Source organism: Myotis yumanensis, unplaced genomic scaffold (assembly GCF_028538775.1).
Source record: "Myotis yumanensis isolate MYYU_CA2020_CCGP unplaced genomic scaffold, mMyoYum1.0.hap1 SCAF_3, whole genome shotgun sequence".
NCBI classification, from domain to species: Eukaryota; Metazoa; Chordata; class Mammalia; order Chiroptera; family Vespertilionidae; genus Myotis; species Myotis yumanensis.
In genome coordinates, this window is record NW_027223754.1 from 24,905,265 (window position 1) to 24,924,689 (window position 19,425).

Here is a 19,425-nt window from a genome sequence, read left to right on the forward strand (position 1 = left end):
TCTTTCTCCCTAACCTATGAGACTGTTTCTAAACTGTATTTTTAGCCTCCAAAATACATCGAAATAAGACCTACAATAGCACAGAATGTTACCCACAAAATAGACCTATCTTTTGTATGATAACTTGCGAGTTGACAAAAGATTCTAAGTTAGCACCTGTAGGTAGCGAGGTAGCACCTGTCCCAGGGCAGTCCTCGCTAGGACATTGTTTATCAGCAGCTTTGTGCCCACTGAGGCAGATCCTGCAGTTCCTGTGTCATCCTAGTATCTTGGCTTCTGAGCATCTTGGTGAAGCTGATCTCCCTGTCAATATGGACCTGAGCAAACATCTGCCATTTACCCTGTCACAAGCTTTTGTGGACTTGGTCCTCTAAGTCCCAGGGGCAAAACTCCTCAGAAACACATAGAGAAATCAGAAGTAAAATGGCAGCAGCACCCAAGCCTCTGGTAGAATTTTGTGGCTGTTTTGGGAAGCTGGTGCCACTCTTGGAGTGGCCCTTTGTCTCCTTGGAGCTGCTTCTTGGTGCCTCCCGTCAGATTCTGGGCTTCATGCTGTTTTCTGCCTTCCTGCCCTGCACCGTCTCCTCCTTTGTGTCCAATCTCGGCTCTCACTCTTGCTCAGCTCCTACTCAGTCTGGGCCTGGCAAGTCACCTAATCCCCCGCTGCCTGCTCCAGAGTCACCCGAACTGGGCCCCCTTTTTGGTGTCCTCCCTCAAGCACCAGCCTAGGAGTCAGGCCCACCCCAGAGAGCTCACCCATTATCTGGACCAGCTCTTGATATGTTTTTTACCTGGTGACTGGATCCTAGTCCCTCACTTTCCAGCCTCTCCCTGGAAACTTTGACATGCAGTGTGGTCTTTTTCACATTTCCATATTCAGACCATGCCTTATCACTAAATAGAAACATTTTTCCTAGGACACTTGAGTTTGCAAGGTCTTCTGGAAATTGCACAATAGCCCTTCAAGCAATTCTTACTGTAGCGAGCCCTTGTCATCCCATCAATCTCTTTCATCTTGCCCAGATCCTGCTGTTTCCTCACTGCTGCTGAAATGTGATGCTGAGGTCCCTGGGTACCTCACTTGGGGGGGCGCCTTTGAGGTGTCGACTCTCATCGTGCCAAGGCAGCCCAGCAACAGTGACCAGAGGTTATCTCAGCATCTTCTTTCCTAAAAGGGCTTGTGCATTTCTAAAAATGTGTACACTTGGAATAGAAAGTTAGGCTCCACCAGAGTGAGCTATCCCTCTGTTTGTTTTGCAGAGAAAATGGGGCTCCTCCATTGGATGGTGTGTGTTTTTGACACATCCAGGGAATAGTGAGCAGCCTGGCTGGAATGAAGTGCCCAGAGCAGGGACCTTATGGAGCATCCCATTCCAATCCTACAGGAACAGCGAGGTTAGAGAGGCCTTTTCCAGGGTCTCAGAGTTGGTAGAACTGAACATAGGACTCTGAGCCTTTCTATAAACCTGGAAGGCAGGTGGTACCTCAGAGACGACCCATAGGTGCTGCGCAATCTGTTGGCCTGTCCCAGTTTAGGTGACCCTGGTCAAGTGCAGTTCTCATCTTGTCCTCTTTAGACTAGTATAAAATTGCTACAGAAATGTCTGCAACCTCATACTTTTCTCTTTCCTGAAGCTGATTCTGCCTGAATTCTACTTTCTCGTCCCCCTCCTTTTCTCCCCTGTCCCCAACAATAGAACCTTTGCGTAGATACAGCATTTTTGCAACTGGAGGTCCTCCCCTCCCCGCTCCTGCCCAGGAAGTAGAAACTAATTTAGTGCCTTAATATTCCTAGGCAACATTGTTATCATCTGATATGCCAATGTGATAATGGGCAATTTGCCAATCTTGTCGGTAATAGAAGCAAATTGGCTTAAGTAATCACCTAAACATCCTCTGCCAAGGAACTTTTCCTCCCCACATAGAAGATGGTACCTATTATTTCTCCCGTGAAGAACAGAGAAAATATTTCCGCTGCTAAGTGATACAAGGGGATTGTTTGTTTGAAGCCTTCGCAGGCCTTCCATTTAAATAAAGCTCCTTTTTTAATAAATGAGAATTCAATGCACGCTCAGAGGATTTCAGTGTTGTCAAATATTCGATTTAAACTCTTCCTGTTATTTACATTCTCCATCCTAACAACCATTATTACACAAGAGAGGTTTTTTTTTCCCTGCTGAGAGCATTCATGCGACGAAGACATGGTGCTGGTGTTATTGCCAGAGCAATTCTCGCCTCCTGTGTGCTGTGCTCCAGAGCTTTACCTCCACTGTGCCCTTCGTCCCCCCAGCACGAGTGGGCATTCTCCACCACAGCAGACAGCATCTCTCAAAAGTCAGTCTGTTTTGAACCGGGTTGATTGGAAGGGGGCAGACCCGAAAGCCCAAGGTGCTCTCACTGCAGCTTCTGATATGACAAGTGACCATCCCTGCCTCTCCGTGTGGCATATGGGCATTCCCTAGTGTACCTAAAACCAGGCGAAGAATGCGGATTCCTTCCTTCTCGAGGGCTCGCTGGCGTGTGCTGTCTCTGACTCCAGCCGGGGAGCAGTATCAGAACTCTGTTGGGGCTGCGGCAGCAGTAATGGGATGACTATGGGAAATGATGGATGGTGCTCCAGATCTGCATTTCCGATGGCACGTACGCAGCAGAATAGGTGACCGTCGCTGTGGCTGCAATGAGACTTTTCTTCCCGCTGCCCTTGAGCTGCACGTTGATTTGATCTTGGATTCAATGCTCTTTCTCCCGTTGTTGTGTTAAAATCATTTGTCATATTTGGTTATAAACGTATGTGGCTTTCTCACTGTAAGCTGAAACCAGAGACATACTGGACAATTGCATGTTCTAAAAAATTAAGAATAATGAGTCAGAGCCAGATCCTATGAGAGGTAAATGGAGACAAGTGGTAAGGGCACTAGGTACAATGCCAGAAACCCTCTGGACATCTTTGGGAGTTTATGATCGTGCGATATTCTGGACAAAGTTCTTGAAAACTCCATTTAATGATGCAGGTGACATCAGTGACATTACCTTTATGTGATCAGGTCATATTAATTTTTCTGAGTCATTTTAATTCACATGCCTGAAAATGGAATTAATCTTTAAGGAGGAGGTATGACAGAAGAGTAAAAATGTATAGTCCCTTTCTTTAATATCCCATGGACTTCTTATTTTATACAATAACTGAAACCATCCATTCCATACCCACCCCTCTGTCTTACCCAAGAAAGTTGGGCCCAGAGAGTGGGAAGTAGCTTGATTAAAGCCCAAATATCTCTCTCAGCAGAGCATGGCTAAAGTCCCATCTTCCTAAATTTCAGCTCCCTTCTTGCTACTGCAACTTGATGCTTCCTAATTCATAGAGTTTCAAATTAAATTCATGATTATTACTTTAACTCCTTCAGGTAACTGAACCAATGAAAGTATTTTTTTAAAATGTGTGCAGGCCATATAAATGCAGGTCTCCTTTTATCCCCAACTTGTCAGTACCGTCAAGGTTCCTGCCACCAAAGATGAGAAGACGAGCAGGAAGAGGGTTGTGAGCTAAGACTGGCTGATGCAGGAAGCTAACCAGGAGTGTAGCACACATCTCTTCCAGGGAGGAGTCCATAGTATGTGATATCAAGACTGAGGTGCAATAAACATGATTTCTATCTAGGGATCAAGCTCCAGGAGTGGGGACCAAGGACCCAGGTTCTGGGCAGGGCAGTCAGTAACTAGACAGACATTGAGGGCTATACAGAGAGATTGCAGCCTAATATTGTTTGAATAGCTAGTCCAAACTAGGCAGGGCTCTCATTGGCTCAGGAACTGAGTCAGATGAGACTCCTCAACCTATCATGCCCCTAACAGGACTGGACAGGAGTAAGCCAGCTCCAACTCCACAGGAATTCACTCACCCACGCCCAGGGATGAGGCCTCTGGCTGTACACCAGCACATCGCCTGCACCTCTAGCACACATGATGTGGAGAACATGAATCATAGGGCAGACTTCTGAGGAAACATAGGGAATTCTAAAGAGCTAACAAAGAACTCTTCAGGGTGCCAAGGGGGAGATATATTTTGAGATTTGGGTTCTTTGGTCTTCACATTTATTTGCAGTCAGCTGACTTGCTGGAGTCGGGGGCTCACATGCTGATTTATGTAGTGAGTTTGGCTCAAGCTCACAATGTTTATGAGTCAGCAATGTCTGTCTGACATTTATTACCACTCAAACAGACTGGCAGTCATAAATCCAGCTTCATTTTTACAGTTAAATGGCTACTATCATGGAACAAAGGAACAAAGGGGAATAACCCACAGCTGTGCTATTCATCCTGCAGCTTATGAAAAAAATAGAAAAAAAAATGTAGGAATGAATAGGTCATATTGCAATAGATCCGTATTTATACGCATACACGCATGGATACTATGTACAAATATCAGATAAAAACATATGCTGAATTCTGTTCTTCCTGTGGGAAATATGTTGAGGAGACTCAAATCATATCCTGCCAGTTAGAGCAAAATCGATCTGGAGCTCTCCTCACTAGCTCTAAGTGTGGGTCCTTGTACTGAGCAAAAGCCCCACAGGCTGACTGAGCTAACAGGGCAAAGATGCCTCGGGGAGCGGGAACTGGCAGAGCTGCTGAGCCTGGAGTGGAGGTCAGGGGGTGCAGAGGAAATGAGACTGAGACCTGACAGAGGGACTGCTTGGGAATTCACAATGTCAGTAGCTGAACATTCTGGGCTCTGCTTGCTGGGAAGCTCTATTGGCAGCAACCCTTTCCCAGGTAAAGTTTTATCTCATCATGTAGTTTTAAAAGTGAGAATGATCAAAATGAGAGAGAGGGGCAAGTTAGTCTTAAAGATCCCTCCAGTTCTCACACTGAATGGTTCTTTTTCACACTGACAGATTATTAGCTAGCTGGGTCATAGAAAAGGGGAGAATAAGAAATGCATACAGTTAATTTGTTTAATTTTTACAACTCTATAAGAAATGTATCATCAGCCCACTTTAAACACAGAAAAACAAAAGCTCAATAAACATACAAAACTTGCCTAAGATCATAGAGCAAATAAATGACAGAACCATATTCCAGATCCAGCGTTTTAAAAAAAACTATCCCATATTGTTTCCCCTATACCATATCCTTTGTCTGGAATTTTATATTCCATCCATAATTACTGAATTAATTTATTCACACATGATAAACATAACACATACAACCCCTTTACAGTATTTGTTAACAACTGGATCACCAGAATTTGCACAAAGTGATAAACTGATTTTGGTTTTGGTTTTGCTTTTTCCCTCTCAGGGGTACCGACCTCTATTCTCAGAAAAACTTTGACTGACAAAGATATTTGCAAAGGAAAATGGTTTGTTCTCTGCAAATCCCAGCAATAAGCCAGATAATATCAGACATTTCCTAAAAGTAGGAGCTGTAGTCTGTCTTGCATTCAATGTCTACAGAGATAAGGCCCTATATAGGAACCATGACATGAGTTCTTATACAAAAATATATAAGGACTGAGTTCAAGTCCACCCAGACAGAGGCCCACCATTAATCTGAAAATATGGGCAGTTTCTGAACCAGCGAGTAATTGAAAAAAACCTCAAGTATTTAATTTATTTAGACCTCAACACTATCAAAGAAGTCAATGGCTGATGCAATCACCCGGGTGGAAGACTCACTTTATTACATACCCCCATGGGCAGCTTGCAAAAGGTACTTGATTAACTTTCATCACAATTAAACTCTCTACACCTAAAGGACACTGAGAATTGGTAGCTCATATAAAAGAGGTAGGAGATGAGCTTGTAATTGGCCTTAAATTAAGTGGTAAAAAGAGGAAAATGAAGACAAAGGCTTTAAAAAACATATCTAGTCAAAAGTAGGTTGGCTTTTTTAGAAAAGCTGTATCCAACATGGAAAATATTATCCATCCATGAACTGTATTTTCTGCTACTAATCACTTTAATAGCAGCGTGCTCCAGTTAAGTAAAAAGAGTGGTGGATAAAGAGGACAAGCCACTTTAAAGTTCTGAACATATGGTCCTCATAGCCAAATCATCATGGAAGCCACAAAGTAAATCTAACAAGGGACAAGCAGAGTTAATTCCGAAGAAGAAAGGAGGGAAATCTTAAGCTGGTTACTAATGCTTCTAAACCCACTGTGGACATGTAGAGGGCAGGGGTTGTCTCTACTCTGTAGGTGTCTCCCTGATGCTCAGACAGTTCTGGATAGAAAAAGAGTTGCTCTGGATTTTCTACCTTGCAAGGTGACCTCCCTTTATCCCATTATTATCAAGCTCAACCAAAGAGATCATATTTTTGACAAGATAGAAAAAACACCCCTACTACCTGTCTTACGCATATGCAACATTAATAATTTTCTTGGCACTAATATTTAGGGAGGCTAATCACATCTTCCCAGTCTGAGCTTCTTGGAAACTATTTACTACCAGAGTAGAAAACTGGTGGGACTTGGAGTTGATCCAACATGGCAACTCTTTGGATTCTTAGTACCCAAATCGTTAGAACTAATGCTATTATGTACACAGATTAATACTCCACCATCTGAAGACAATTTCAAGAAATATGAACATATACAGTAAGATATTGATTTCAAAGTAGAACATATGGTCACCAAGTTGGCCATTATAAGGAAACTTCTTGATCATCATTTGTGGTCTTACAGTCAGAACTTTTAATCATTTGAAGAGTAACAATTCAAGTAGAAAATGTGCTGAGAGTTCTCAAAATAGCAAGAATAAAAGAGGGGATTCAATATTGTGTATAACAATTTCACTTTTTTGCATAAATTTAGCAGCCAAATGTACTACATTGTACATTACTCAAACTTTCTGAAGTTAAGTCAGTCTTTGCTGATCCTACTGACCACCTATGGAATGAGGGAACTTGAGCCTATACTTCAAACAACCACAGTTGAGGTGAAAGTTTGACACATGACAATAGTTTGACTGTAACCTGTTAATGATAGCTGAAGGTGAAAGGGCAGGTAAAATTAGATCCTTTTCCCTTCACTCATATAATTTGAAGATTATGGAATGTGAATTTTAAAGGTCAGAATAAATTGCTAATTAAGTTGAGGTATTTGAAATCAGCAAATAAAAATGCAGTTCAGAACAGCGACTAAGGAGTAATTAATCATATAGGTGAAAATGACATAGAAGTAGAGTAAGCAATAAAATTATTTTTTAGCTAGTTGTTATAGAGCCTTCATATGCCATTACTAAGAACTATTAGACATTAATTCCTTTCTCTTTAGGCTATATCTTAAAAACACACATACACAATATCAACATTATTATAGGAAGACACAAATCAAGGCAAAATCAAGACAGATACCTCTCTTGAAATAGATATGAAATAGATATGACACTTCCCTCTATCTTTTACTCAACATGTGAAGGAATTAAGGGTTACATCAGTGATGGCGAACCTTTTGAGCTCGGCGTGTCAGCATTTTGAAAAACCCTAACTTAACTCTGGTGCCGTGTCACATATAGAAATTTTTTGATATTTGCAACCATAGTAAAACAAAGACTTATATTTTTGATATTTATTTTATATATTTAAATGCCATTTAACAAAGAAAAATCAACCAAAATAATGAGTTCGCATGTCACCTCTGACACACGTGTCATAGGTTCGCCATCACTGGGTTAGATGGTCATAGGCATAACCTTAAACCCACTCTAATTGATTTCAAATATAAATCACAGCCAATTTTTGGCATTTTAACTGTTATAATGCAGATTTATACACTCTTTAAAACCAGCCTTGACCCCCAACAGACACAGCTTTGAGAATACCTGCTTTAACATCTGCTTAAGAAAACATTTTGCCTCCAGGTGCTTTTTCTTTCCTTAGAAGCTACACTTGGTTTGATGCTCTCAATCCATGCTGTGATGGTCAGGATTTCATTTGGCATTAAGATATTTGCATATTAAACTTAAAGCCAATTGATCAACATGGATAATACAATGAAATACCCAGCGAGTTCATATGACATGCATATCTTCAACTAGAAAACAAAGACAGCATTTATATAGAGATTTATATTTTTAAGCACTTGACATTTATTACTTAGCTCATCCACACCACATACCTATGAGGTAGTTTAGCATGACTTTAGTAAGAATAAGTTAGGTAAGAAGCAGAAAAAGAAGAGACCTGTTCCCACAAAAGAACAACAATTCTGGTCACAAAAGAACAACAATCAAATTTTTTGTACAAGCTGGTCAAACAAGCAATGCATATTTAGCATGGATGGAATGTAGAGAGGGTGGTTATTTTATTACCTAACAGTTTAGAAATGTTATTTCCTCATTGGAGTTCTAATATGCTGTGCTCACAGTAACCTGTCAAAAATACCTCACTTAAATGATCAGCTTTGGAGGAGGTGTGCCCTCCCCCAGCTCCCAGGGCTCAAATTTCCCTGTGGGAGTATTCACATTTTTCATCTATTTCATATTTTTCTTCTCTTAGTCTGATTGGTCTAGTAAAGTCACTTTAATAGGAAGGTATAAAGACTCTTGCAGTTCCAATTTATGTTTATATGTCATCTAAGAGGCAGATGAAAAAACAAATCTTATTGGTCTTTGTCGTCAAGCAATTGCAGATGAGGGTTTTATTGCCACTTTTATCAGCAGGAGGGATCACTGCAGTCCTCTCCACTTAGCAGATTGCTTTATGATCACATTTATTAGCGCGCTTGGCTGTGAAGACTACATATAAGGAAAACTCATTAATTTGGGTTTCACAACCATGGCCTGTGTGGCCACTGGCACTAGTGCTAACCTGAAGCTCACCTCTGTACTTGAAGGAAAACTCGTTAGAAAATAAGTGAATTGCATGACCAGGACTATGGGGGTATTTTATCGCTATAAGAAGACCTAGACTATTTCATCCACTTAGCAAGTGTTTCTTTAAACACAAAAATTTTACTCTACTATAGGGATGCCATTAGGCTTGTGTGCTAGGTTAATTTTGAATCATTTCTCCCTCACTGGAGCAACACTTCGAATGGGCAGTAGTGGGTCAGTTTAGTTGACGTTCTTACATGTACTCTGGAAGTTTAAATATTGAACATCGGGTTTACCTCTAGTTCTCCCGCATGGAGGTTTTACAGGAAATTCTTGGACCTGTCTTCGTCTCTCCGGGAATCTCTGCTGTAACCCAGAGGCCCTGCCAGAGCAGGGCTCCGCAAGGTCAGGTCTGCAAGGCTCTCCCTCTCTCTGCGCCAGACTTAATTTGTCTCTTTGAAAATATTTACCTCTCACTCCTGTTCGTTCATAGTGAAAGTGGAATGCAAGACACGACCTAATGAAACAAATACAACCACACCAAAAAGATAAAAAGAACAATAATGACAACAAGCAGCTAGCTTCCCAAGCAGGGGTGTTTCCATTTAAGACGTCCCAAAATATAAATAATATTCATAGGCTCTTCCTCCTTAAAGCTGAATACGTCATCTCCCTGGTTCAATGGAATGGTAAATTCTCTTCTCTGTACAGGCAAAAATAAGGAAAGAGACTTGAAAACAAACAAAGCCTCGTCTGGCAGGGTATTCACTTTCACTTGACAGGTTGCCAAGGAGCAATGGCACTTAGATGAGGGATTCTGAAATAATCAGATTATTATATCTGGAAGCTGATCTATCAAGGTTGGCAGAGACTCTCTGTAAAGCAAACGAGGTTTATGTTCATAGACTCGTCTGTACTATGTTGGGTTATTAAAAACAAAAACACCTGAGGGCATAAGCTCACTCACTAAACACAAAGAGAAACAAAGACTTTTTTTCTTTTTTTTTACTAGGACAGTTGCGTATGTTACAGCAGAATTGACAAATAAAGCCTCATTTTACACATTTGAACAAAAGTCACCATAGGAGGTTTGCAGCTCGGTTGTGTGCTTTCCAAAACAGCAAAATAGTTTGTTCCCCATCAAACCTTCCTTCCTTCCAACAGGACAGCTGTGGTTGGGGTGGCTGCTCCTTCTGTAGTCATGGAAACTGGCCACCTTGGTCCTTCCTGAGTGGGCCCTCCTCCAGGAAATGGTGCCAAATCTCAAACACCTTAATAACAACACTGTGCATTTCTAAGTCATTTCATTTATTGCTCACTGAGTTGTAACCACCTTGGCTCTCTGTGGAAAAACAATAGGCGACAGAAAACCCTGACACCAGCAGATCACTTGCCTGTGGTCACAACATACAAAGGACAGCCCCAGCCAGAACATTGAGAAGCATCATGAGCAGAAGCTAAATGCCTAGCTTTGCAGCCAGCCTACAGGTCACCGAATCCAGTCTGATGGAGATGGAACCTAGAGAAAGAGCCTTATGATTTACACTCAGAGACACTCTGTTCCCCATCAGAGTAACAGGGTTCCAGTCTGCCCTACTGGCCACTGGTGTTTTTCCCAAAGTGATTAAATCTTGGCTCAGAGAGAGCACTTCAGTGAGAAACAGAGGAATAGGGGACCTCATCATACCCAAGGCTGTCATTCTTCAGAATTCACCCACTTATTTCCAAATCACAGTACCCCACATTGAAGCCTTTAAGTCAGGCCAACTTCATAAGAATTATTCATTTACTTCTCTCCTGTTCTGGGATTTATAATTCTTCCTTTGGATGCCTTTGGGAAAACATTTCATCAAGGTCCACTGCTGTGAAGACATTTTTGCCTAAGAGGATCATCATGCAGGCAAACTAATTCTTTTCCTAAGCTATTATTTTGGCATCTTGCAAAGAGGATTTGGCTTAACCTTGAGAAGCTGTTTTTTGAATGATCAGAAAACAGAGATGAGGGTTTTTCTTTTATTTGCCTTCTTCATTCTCGCTGTTCAGATGGCAAGGCTGGCTCACATTTTGTAAGGTGAGATGAGAAGGACCAGTGAGTGATTCTTTCCCATTTAGGGCATGTTGCCACAGTCATGTTCCACATGATGAAAAAATAGTGTTTCTTTCTTGATAGAGGTGCTTTACATAACAATCATCCAGGATTTAATAGAATAATTTTATATATTAAAGAAATCTAGAATAAATTGGAGATTTAGATTTTTCCATTGTCTTTAAGTTTAAATGATGCTTTCACTGTTTGGTATAGGATTGTAATTTAGAACATGTGCTAAATATATTATCAGAAAAGAATTTAAAAATCCATCCAAACATCACAACTTACCACAAAATTAAAAAAAAAAAAAAAAAAAAAAACAAGAAGGAGAAATAAATAAAGCTCGTTTACTTTCCAAAACTAAGATTGGTCACATGTTAATCTGTGAATCCTCGTAAAAATGTTCATTGTTCAAGAAAGATTTCTCCTCTGGTGGTTGATAAGTAATTCTCCATGGCAGAGAAATCCTGATATTTTTTTTCTCATCTTGATTGATGTTTTCACTACTTATTCTTCAGGCTATAAGACAGAAGAGAACATAGTCTTACTTTCTTTCTTAATTACATATTTCGATCTTTCTCTCTTCCTCTCTCTTTCTCCCTCCCTCCCTCTATCCCTCCCTCCCTTTTTATCCCCCACCCCACATCACTTTATCCATCAAATTAAAATAAAGCTGAATTTATATAAATCTTTTAAGTTCTAAATAATCTGTGTATATAATAACTCAATTACTAATGTCATCTCCATGTATGTAGAAGAAAATATATATTTTTGTAATGTCAATCCAGACACTAAATTCATTCTGAAAGTTGTTAAAATGAAAATAATAAACTAAGTTTTATTTATGGCATATTGTATATACCCATCTGTAAACTGCAGGTATCACTATTTATAGAAACTTCTTGTTGGGAGGGGAGAACAAGTTGGTAGCATTTAGATTTCAAATTATTATAAACTTCATTCTCTATGCATCAAGAATTTTATCTGTTAGGTAAATAGAAAAATAGTTTCTGGTTTTATTGTCAAGAAGTATTGATTTAAATTAAATAGGTAACTAATTTTTAAAGGTTTTTTAGTTTTGTTTTGCTTTATGGTAAACAGATACTACCATTGATTGCATGCCTACTATATGTCAAGAATTTTCCATTTATTTTACATGTTAATTTAATCCCCACACCACATTTTATGTGGATATTATTTCTTCCCATTTTAAAAGTGAAACAGTGAGGCTTAAACTGACTATGTTAATGGCACAAGGTCATAGGGCTATTAAGGGATAAGAGTTGAACTCTGGAAAGATCAGAATCAGATCAGTCCTCTGGCTGCATCAAGACTGCCAAACAGTATGCTGTATTAACCCTAAAGCGATATTATGGGGTGGGGGGGATGCAAATGTGCTAGAGCAGGTCAGAATCCTTGTATAGACCTGCCTTCCCTTATTACTAAGATCTAAATATCTTAGTGGAAAGCTGTTGAATGAAAACTTCACAAGTGACAAAGGAAAATTCTATCACTAACCTGGAAGCACACAGCATATCTTGAAATGTTATTTTCCCAAACATAAAAAAACACACATGCTAAATAGAGTAGGTCTTAATAAAATATTCTTAAGAGAGAAATAAGAATTTGGATATTATTGGTATAATGTAGACCAAAAGAAAACAGAGACATAATTTTTTTAAATAGCTTTGAAATTTTGCCTTGGAATGACCCTAGTAATCACAGCTACCTTTACATAGTTATACAAGAAACTTGCTAAGTTAGAATCTCATATTCAGTTCCTGCTACCATGACCTATGAAAATTCTACAGTCGTTGCCACATGAATTCATGCGACATAAAGTTAGGAAGTTCTAACTAGATAAGTATGACCTCATTTTTATAACCTGCAAAGAAAAATATTTTTCAAATTAAAGTGAGTTTTGAAGTGCAGTATCCCCATGAAATAATAAGAAGACCAACACATCCGTGGCTGAGAAGTCTTCAGTCATGATGACATCTTTAGAGGAAACCAGACGAGAGTTGTTTATTTAACTTCCAGTAAAAGTGTTATATTAAGACCTTAATTTCATAATGAGAAAGAATATCACACCCTTCCTTTTTATGGTCAATAAAACTATTCAGATCCTTTCTAAACACATTGAAGTAATGACAAATTAAAATGTTTTCAATTCCAAGTAGCTTTTATAATTATTCATCTATTTCTGATATTGCTGGAAAGGCTCCTGCATATTATAGTTTGCATCCTATTTGATACAAAAGAACATGGAAAATTTTATTGCTATTAATAAAATGGAGCCATCCAATCCAAGGAGAAAATTCTTTTTCATCTGAAAGATAAGCTGCATAATTCATGTATTTTCAGTAATTTCTTTAAATTAGAAAATTGAAGAAAGGTTTAGGGAAAAAAAGAATTTATTACATAGTTTCCATCTGTGGTGAAAATAGTCTTTGTTTTCAGAGAGTTTTAAATTTGATTTGAGTTGAAGAGATAATTTCCATTTAATTGTACACATACCACTTATACTCATAGAGCTCACTTTATTTTCTTTTTCTTTTTTTTGCTTCATTTTTATTGTTGACATTATTACAGATGTCCCCTTTTCCCCCTCCTTTGCCCAATTCCACCAAGCCTCTAACTCCCCCTTATTTTCAACATATATCAGGAAAACATACCCTCTGTTTCACTTAAAAAAAAAAGTAACAAAATTATGAGGGACTTTTCTCGGGGTCTTGAAATGCAGTGAGAAAACCCTGGAATAATTTGGATGGGAACCTCCACCTTCCAAAAGAAGCTTCCATGTCAGCAAATTGTGATAAGTTCCCATGTCTAATTTCTGTGAGCTCTAGCCCATAAGGGCACCTGCCAGACAGAGGGATGTGATGGCCTTGCAGGACATGTATTGCATTCCAGGACCCCAACCCAAATGAGAATCACAATTGCATGACCAGTTAAATAAAAAAGCTTTTCTTTTTACTAGTCACTTCTTCCCCATTCTGACTTAGAAGATTCAGAGAGAGGAGATGCTATAAACTGGGTATCAGATAGTAGTCTTGTGTAGACTGGTAAGAACTTCTTAATACCTAAAAGAAGTGTTAAATACTACAATTAAACTTTTCTCACCATTAAAAATTACCAGATATTTTTTAAAAAGTGGAGGGATTAAGAAGTACAAATTTGTATTAAAAAATAGTTTGGGGAATGTAAAAGACAGTATAGAGAATATAATCAATAATCTATACTAATAATAGAGGAATATGCAAATTGTCAGGACGCCATCATGTAACAACCAATCAGGATGGGGCGGGGCTGCAGTGAAGAGTTCTCAGCACACCTGCGCCGGGGGTCTCAGCACGTCTGCATGCAGAGAGGAAGGGAGAGCAAATAGGCAGTTAGGGGCATCAGGCAGGCAGGCAGGTGAGCGGTTAGGAGCCAGTGGTTTTGGATTGCAAGAGGGATCCCAGATTGGAGAGGGTGCAGGCCAGGCTGAGGGATCCCTCCCCCCCCCATACACAAATTTTGTGCACCAGGCCTCTATATAGTAATAACTATGTATGGTGCAATGTGGGCACTAGACTTATTGGGGGATCACTTCATAAATTATATAAATGTCTGACCATTATGCTATACTCATTAAACTAATCCTATATAATAATAGAGGAATATGCAAATTATCCAGGATGCCCTCACGGGTAATGACTGGCAGGAACAGGTGGGCATGGCTGTGTGCTGCACAAGGCTGGTGGATGTGAGGCTGCATCAAATAAAATAAAATGTGTTCACATGCCCTAAAGCACAAAATCCCAGCAGATAACTCAATGCAGGTTATTGTGTAATCTCAATGATTACACAATAAATCACAATGATTACACAATATTGATTACACAATAAACTTATTTCCACCGAACAAATATAACATCTTCATTTAAAGATGCCCCAGTAAGGCTGCTGAGGCTTTCATCTGTCCCTTTCAACACTGAAGATGACAGGGTTCAAGGAGGAAGGGCTCCAGTTTTGTTTTCTCAGCACCCAGCTAGGAGGCCTCCCTGGGGCGGCTCTTCCCTCCAAGCCCTGCACAGGATGGGCGCTCCACGCTGGCCTGGGAGCCCCGAAGGGAGGCTGAGTGAAGTGCCTTCCCTCCGGGACCCCGCTCTCCCTGGGAACCCGGAAATCTGCCTCCCGGAGTGACTGCACAGCAGCCAGGCCTGGCAAGCCACAGAGGGGACAACCTATCCATGCAGATGTGTATGCTGATGGAGGCCATGCAGCTGCCATAGTTGAAGTCGTCCTCGATGGAGGACCGGCGTTAGTGGGAATTGGAGTCGGCCATGTCTGCAATGGAACCCCAGCTCCCCGCCAAATGACTAGAGCACACGGACCTCAATGGTCTCCAGTCACTTCCTGAGCAGCAGTCAGATCCGACCGGGGAGCCAACCCGAAACTTAAGTAGGTGCCCTGATAGAATGGAACCCAAACCTTTGCTGTGGCAGAGGAGCTCTGGCCCAGAGCAGGGGCCAAGGCATGCCAGAGGGGTTTTGTTGAGGGGCCCTGACAGGCAGCCCGCAGCACAGTGGGTTAGAACCTCCTCCTGATATAGCAAGGTTGCGGGTTGGATCCCTGGTCAGGGCACAGACAAGAAACAACCAAAGAGAGCACAATACGTAGAACAAGACACTGGTGTTTCTCTCACTCCCTTCCTCTCTCTAAAACAATCAATCAATAAAAATGAAAATAAAAAATAAACCCTCTGGCTTGCAGAGTTGTTAAAACAGTTAGAAAGCGAAGTCCCATCCCTTCCTGTTCATTCAGCAAATATTTCATATGCTCCTTCAGTAATCACACTGGGGAGGGGTGTTTGTTTGTTTGTTTGTTTTGGTTAATCCTCACCTGAGGACATTTTTGCATTGATTTTTTTTTTTTTTTTTTACAGAGAGTGGAAGGGAGGGAGAAAGACAGAAACTAATGTGAGAGACATCAATTGGTTGCCTCTTGCTGAATCCCCAACCAGGGCCATGGATTGAGTCTGCAACCCAGGTACATGCCCTTGATTGGAATCCAACCTGGTACCCTTCAGTCTGCCTGCAGAAGCACTATCCACTGAACCAAACCAGCATTTATTTTTCCTTTCAAGTCCCCCTCTAAGGATATGTTTTTTCATTGATTCTAGAGAGAGAGGAAGGGAGAGGGAAAGAGAAAGAGGAACACCGATCAGTTGCCCAAGCAGTGCAACAGAGATGGAACCCACAACCTGTGTATGTTCCCTCACCTGGAATTGAACCCATGATCCTTTGGTGCATGGGAAGACACTCTAACTACTGATTCACACTGACCAGGGCCTAGAGGTACATTAAAAATTTTTTTTTGCAAATCTGCCCTCGCCAGGTGGCTCAATTGGTTGGAGTCTCAACCTGTACACCAAAGGATTTCCTGTTGGATTCTAGGTTAGGGCACATACTTAGGTTTAGGTTAGATCCTGGTGGGTCAGCAGGTGCAGAGGCAGCTTACTGGTATTTCTCTGTCACATGGATGTTTCTCTCTCTAAAAATCAATTTTAAAAACATTATCAGGTGAGAATTAAATATAGATCTGAAATTTTATTTGGTTCTTTTTTCAATTTATTTTTCATTTACAGTTCACATTCAATAGCCTATCCTATATAATAAAACCCTAATATGCAAATCAACCAAACGGGTGGAATGACTGGTTGCTATTAACTGTTCACCAGGGGGCAGACACTCAATGTAGGAGCTGCCCCCTGGTGGTCAGTGCGCTCCCACAGGGGGAGCACCGCTCAGCCAGAAGCTGGGCTCATGGTTGGCGAGTGCAGCAGCAGTGGCAGGAGCCTCCATGGCAGCACTAAGGATCAGTGAGCTGAGCAGTAGGGAGCAGCAAGCAGGTGTGTGGTAAAGAACGAGGGTTCCCAGACTGCAAGAGGGCACAGGCCAGGCTGAGGGAACCCCCCACCCCAACCTCCCTCCCTGTGCATGAATTTTGTGCACCAGGCCTCTAGTATAAAATAATACTGAATGTCAACTATACTTGAAAAAAAATTTAAGAAACCTGAGTAAACCCAGTGGTTAAAATAGTTACTGAAACACCGGGCATATACATTAAAATTAAATGGATAAAATAAAATAAAAATGACCTGAAATATATTCAGTCTTCTTGAAATATTACCAAAGTATGGGAGAGGGTTGGGGAAAGCATCTGACCAAGCATGGTTGAAGGTGGTGACTAGAGAAAAATCTACTGATTCATTTGTCCCATGCTAAATTTAAACTGTGATACACCAATTAAAAAGCAAAGCAGAACATCCTCAGCCATTATCATTTCTGATAGCCAGGGAGCAAGTTTACAGTGACATGAAAAATGAAATTGTGGACCATGGCTTATATGCAATGATATGGCCAGAACTTGTTAGGTAAAGAGGGGTTATGTCCCAGACATTTTCCACAAATAGGTTGCTGAACAGTCATGACTTTTCACTTGTTCAACCTACTGCCTGAGATGTGCCATAAATGACATCCAAGTACTTGTCACCTCTGCTCAATTTATTAAAATAGTACAGAAGATACTAAATTCAATTTCATCCTTTCTTTCCTGCATTCCCTAACTTGGCAAATAAGAATTTAAGGCAGAAATTCAGTGTTTTCCTAGGCTTGTTTTTTCTCCCCATCCCATACAAATTAACTACAACTTTTATTGGCTTCCTATTTCACTCTGAAATATATCCTTTCCTCTGCTCCCCTTGTCCCTGCCCTACTCCAGGGCACTAGTCTATCTGGCAACATAGTACTAGTCTATCTGGCAACTCTGCAACCAGCTCTGCTGCTTTATCTCATTGGTGCTATAAGGCTTCTCTGGGTTCCCATCACCTACTGCAGAAGCATATAATATACCAAAGTCATTTGTGATGTGATAGCTGCTTCTCCTCCAATTCCATCTTTTTGTAAGTCACACCCCTCCCCAACCCCTTAACCACTCTAAGCTCCATCACAGAATTACTTGAGGTTCTGCCCTGCTCCCATGTGCTTTTATGGTTTGCATAGGCTCTTCCTTCTGCCTGGAAACTCATCCCCCAATGCTTTACTTGCCCAGCTTCACACATTCATCTTAGTGAAAACATACTTCCTTATGATATCCTTTCCTGAACTTCCTCTGGCCCAACATTTAAAATGTATTTGCAGTATTTTTGAACAGCCACTTAGAAGTAGAGAACAAAATTTCAAGAATATACCCGAGCTACAGGAAGTGATACCAAGTAAACTGTTGTGCTTAAGACAGGAATGAATGCTTTTGCTTCTGATAAGGGTGGGTAGGCAGGGGAATTGGGGGTAGGGAGAGGACAAAGGGGAGAAGAGAAAGAGGATGTAGGAGCAGGGGATGAGGCACGAGGAGAATAGAACCAGAAAAAAAGGCTTTATTGTGTGCATGGTGCTATTGCTGTGTGATGTCCAAATCTTTGATAGTTGTCTAAATAAATAAAATACTTGCAAAATGTTCATTATTAGTGTAAGTCTATGTAGTTTGATTGATAAGAGGGAGGGAAGCATTCAACGTTATAGGAGAGAAAGATGCAGAAAGACCATAAGACATTGGGAGTTACAAGGATAGGCAGGGCTTTGAATTCCAACAGACTATTAAAAACTTTGCTGGGTAGTCCTATGCCAATCCAAGGTAACTGGAAGTGGGGTGGAGTTCAGCCAATATCTCTAACATAAGATTAATTTACCCAAATCCTTCTTAGGAAAACAAATCCTGTCTGCTATAACCATTGAATGAAGAAATAATATAAGAAAATTCAGGCTAATTCAGAGAACAATCAAATATTGTGAACATTCAAGAAACTAAATATTCAAAAGTATAGAATATTTAAAATGAATGCAGCTCTATCACTTTATAATAAATGTAGAGTAAGAAAACAGCCTTCTCCCCTCCATATAGAATTTGCATTGTTTATATGCAAATTAGTGTTCCTGATATGCTTGAAAACAATTTATTTCCTTAAGAAGGCAAACATTCTCTTTATAATCTTGTTTATACTATTCATTTGCTTTGCAAAGCATTTTTCATAAAATTGCAAAAGAATGAATTGTTAGAGGCAGAAGGAACTCCAGGGATCATAGGGAAGTCCAAAGTCCTCACTTTACAGATGAGAAACTTGATAAAGGCCCTGACACATTATATCCCCTCAGCATGACCAATGCCTATACCCTCACACCTGAGCCCCTTTGTCTGGGGGGGACACCATTTCTCCTATGTTGGGGTTCTAGTCACAGCTGAGGCAAATGCAAACAGATCAAAGAACATCAGTCTCCTGGACAGATGAAAGAGAGTGCAGTCCCCCAGTTTAATTCACTTATAGAACTGGAGGCCTGTTTGTTTCAGAGCATCAGCTATCATTTTATCTCCCTCAGGAAATCTTTCCTGCTTCCCTCTTCTTCCTACCCTGTCCTTCTTAGGTGCCCATCCTAAGTGCTTCGCTCTATTGTTTCTCCAGCCACATCATATTGCCATCTT

General features: G+C 40.5%; 1 protein-coding gene across 1 annotated transcript in view; it reads right to left on the bottom strand.

Annotated features, from left to right (window-relative positions):
• Positions 1 to 4,923: 4,923 nt before the first annotated feature.
• The window catches only part of ZMAT4 (zinc finger matrin-type 4), a 330,350-nt gene continuing 315,848 nt past the window's right edge, over positions 4,924 to 19,425 (bottom strand). The window contains exon 7 of the mRNA XM_070408446.1: positions 4,924 to 11,424. Within this exon, the coding sequence (XP_070264547.1) occupies positions 11,409 to 11,424 (16 nt within the window). The 3' untranslated portion in view covers positions 4,924 to 11,408. The remainder of the gene's footprint in view (positions 11,425 to 19,425) is intronic.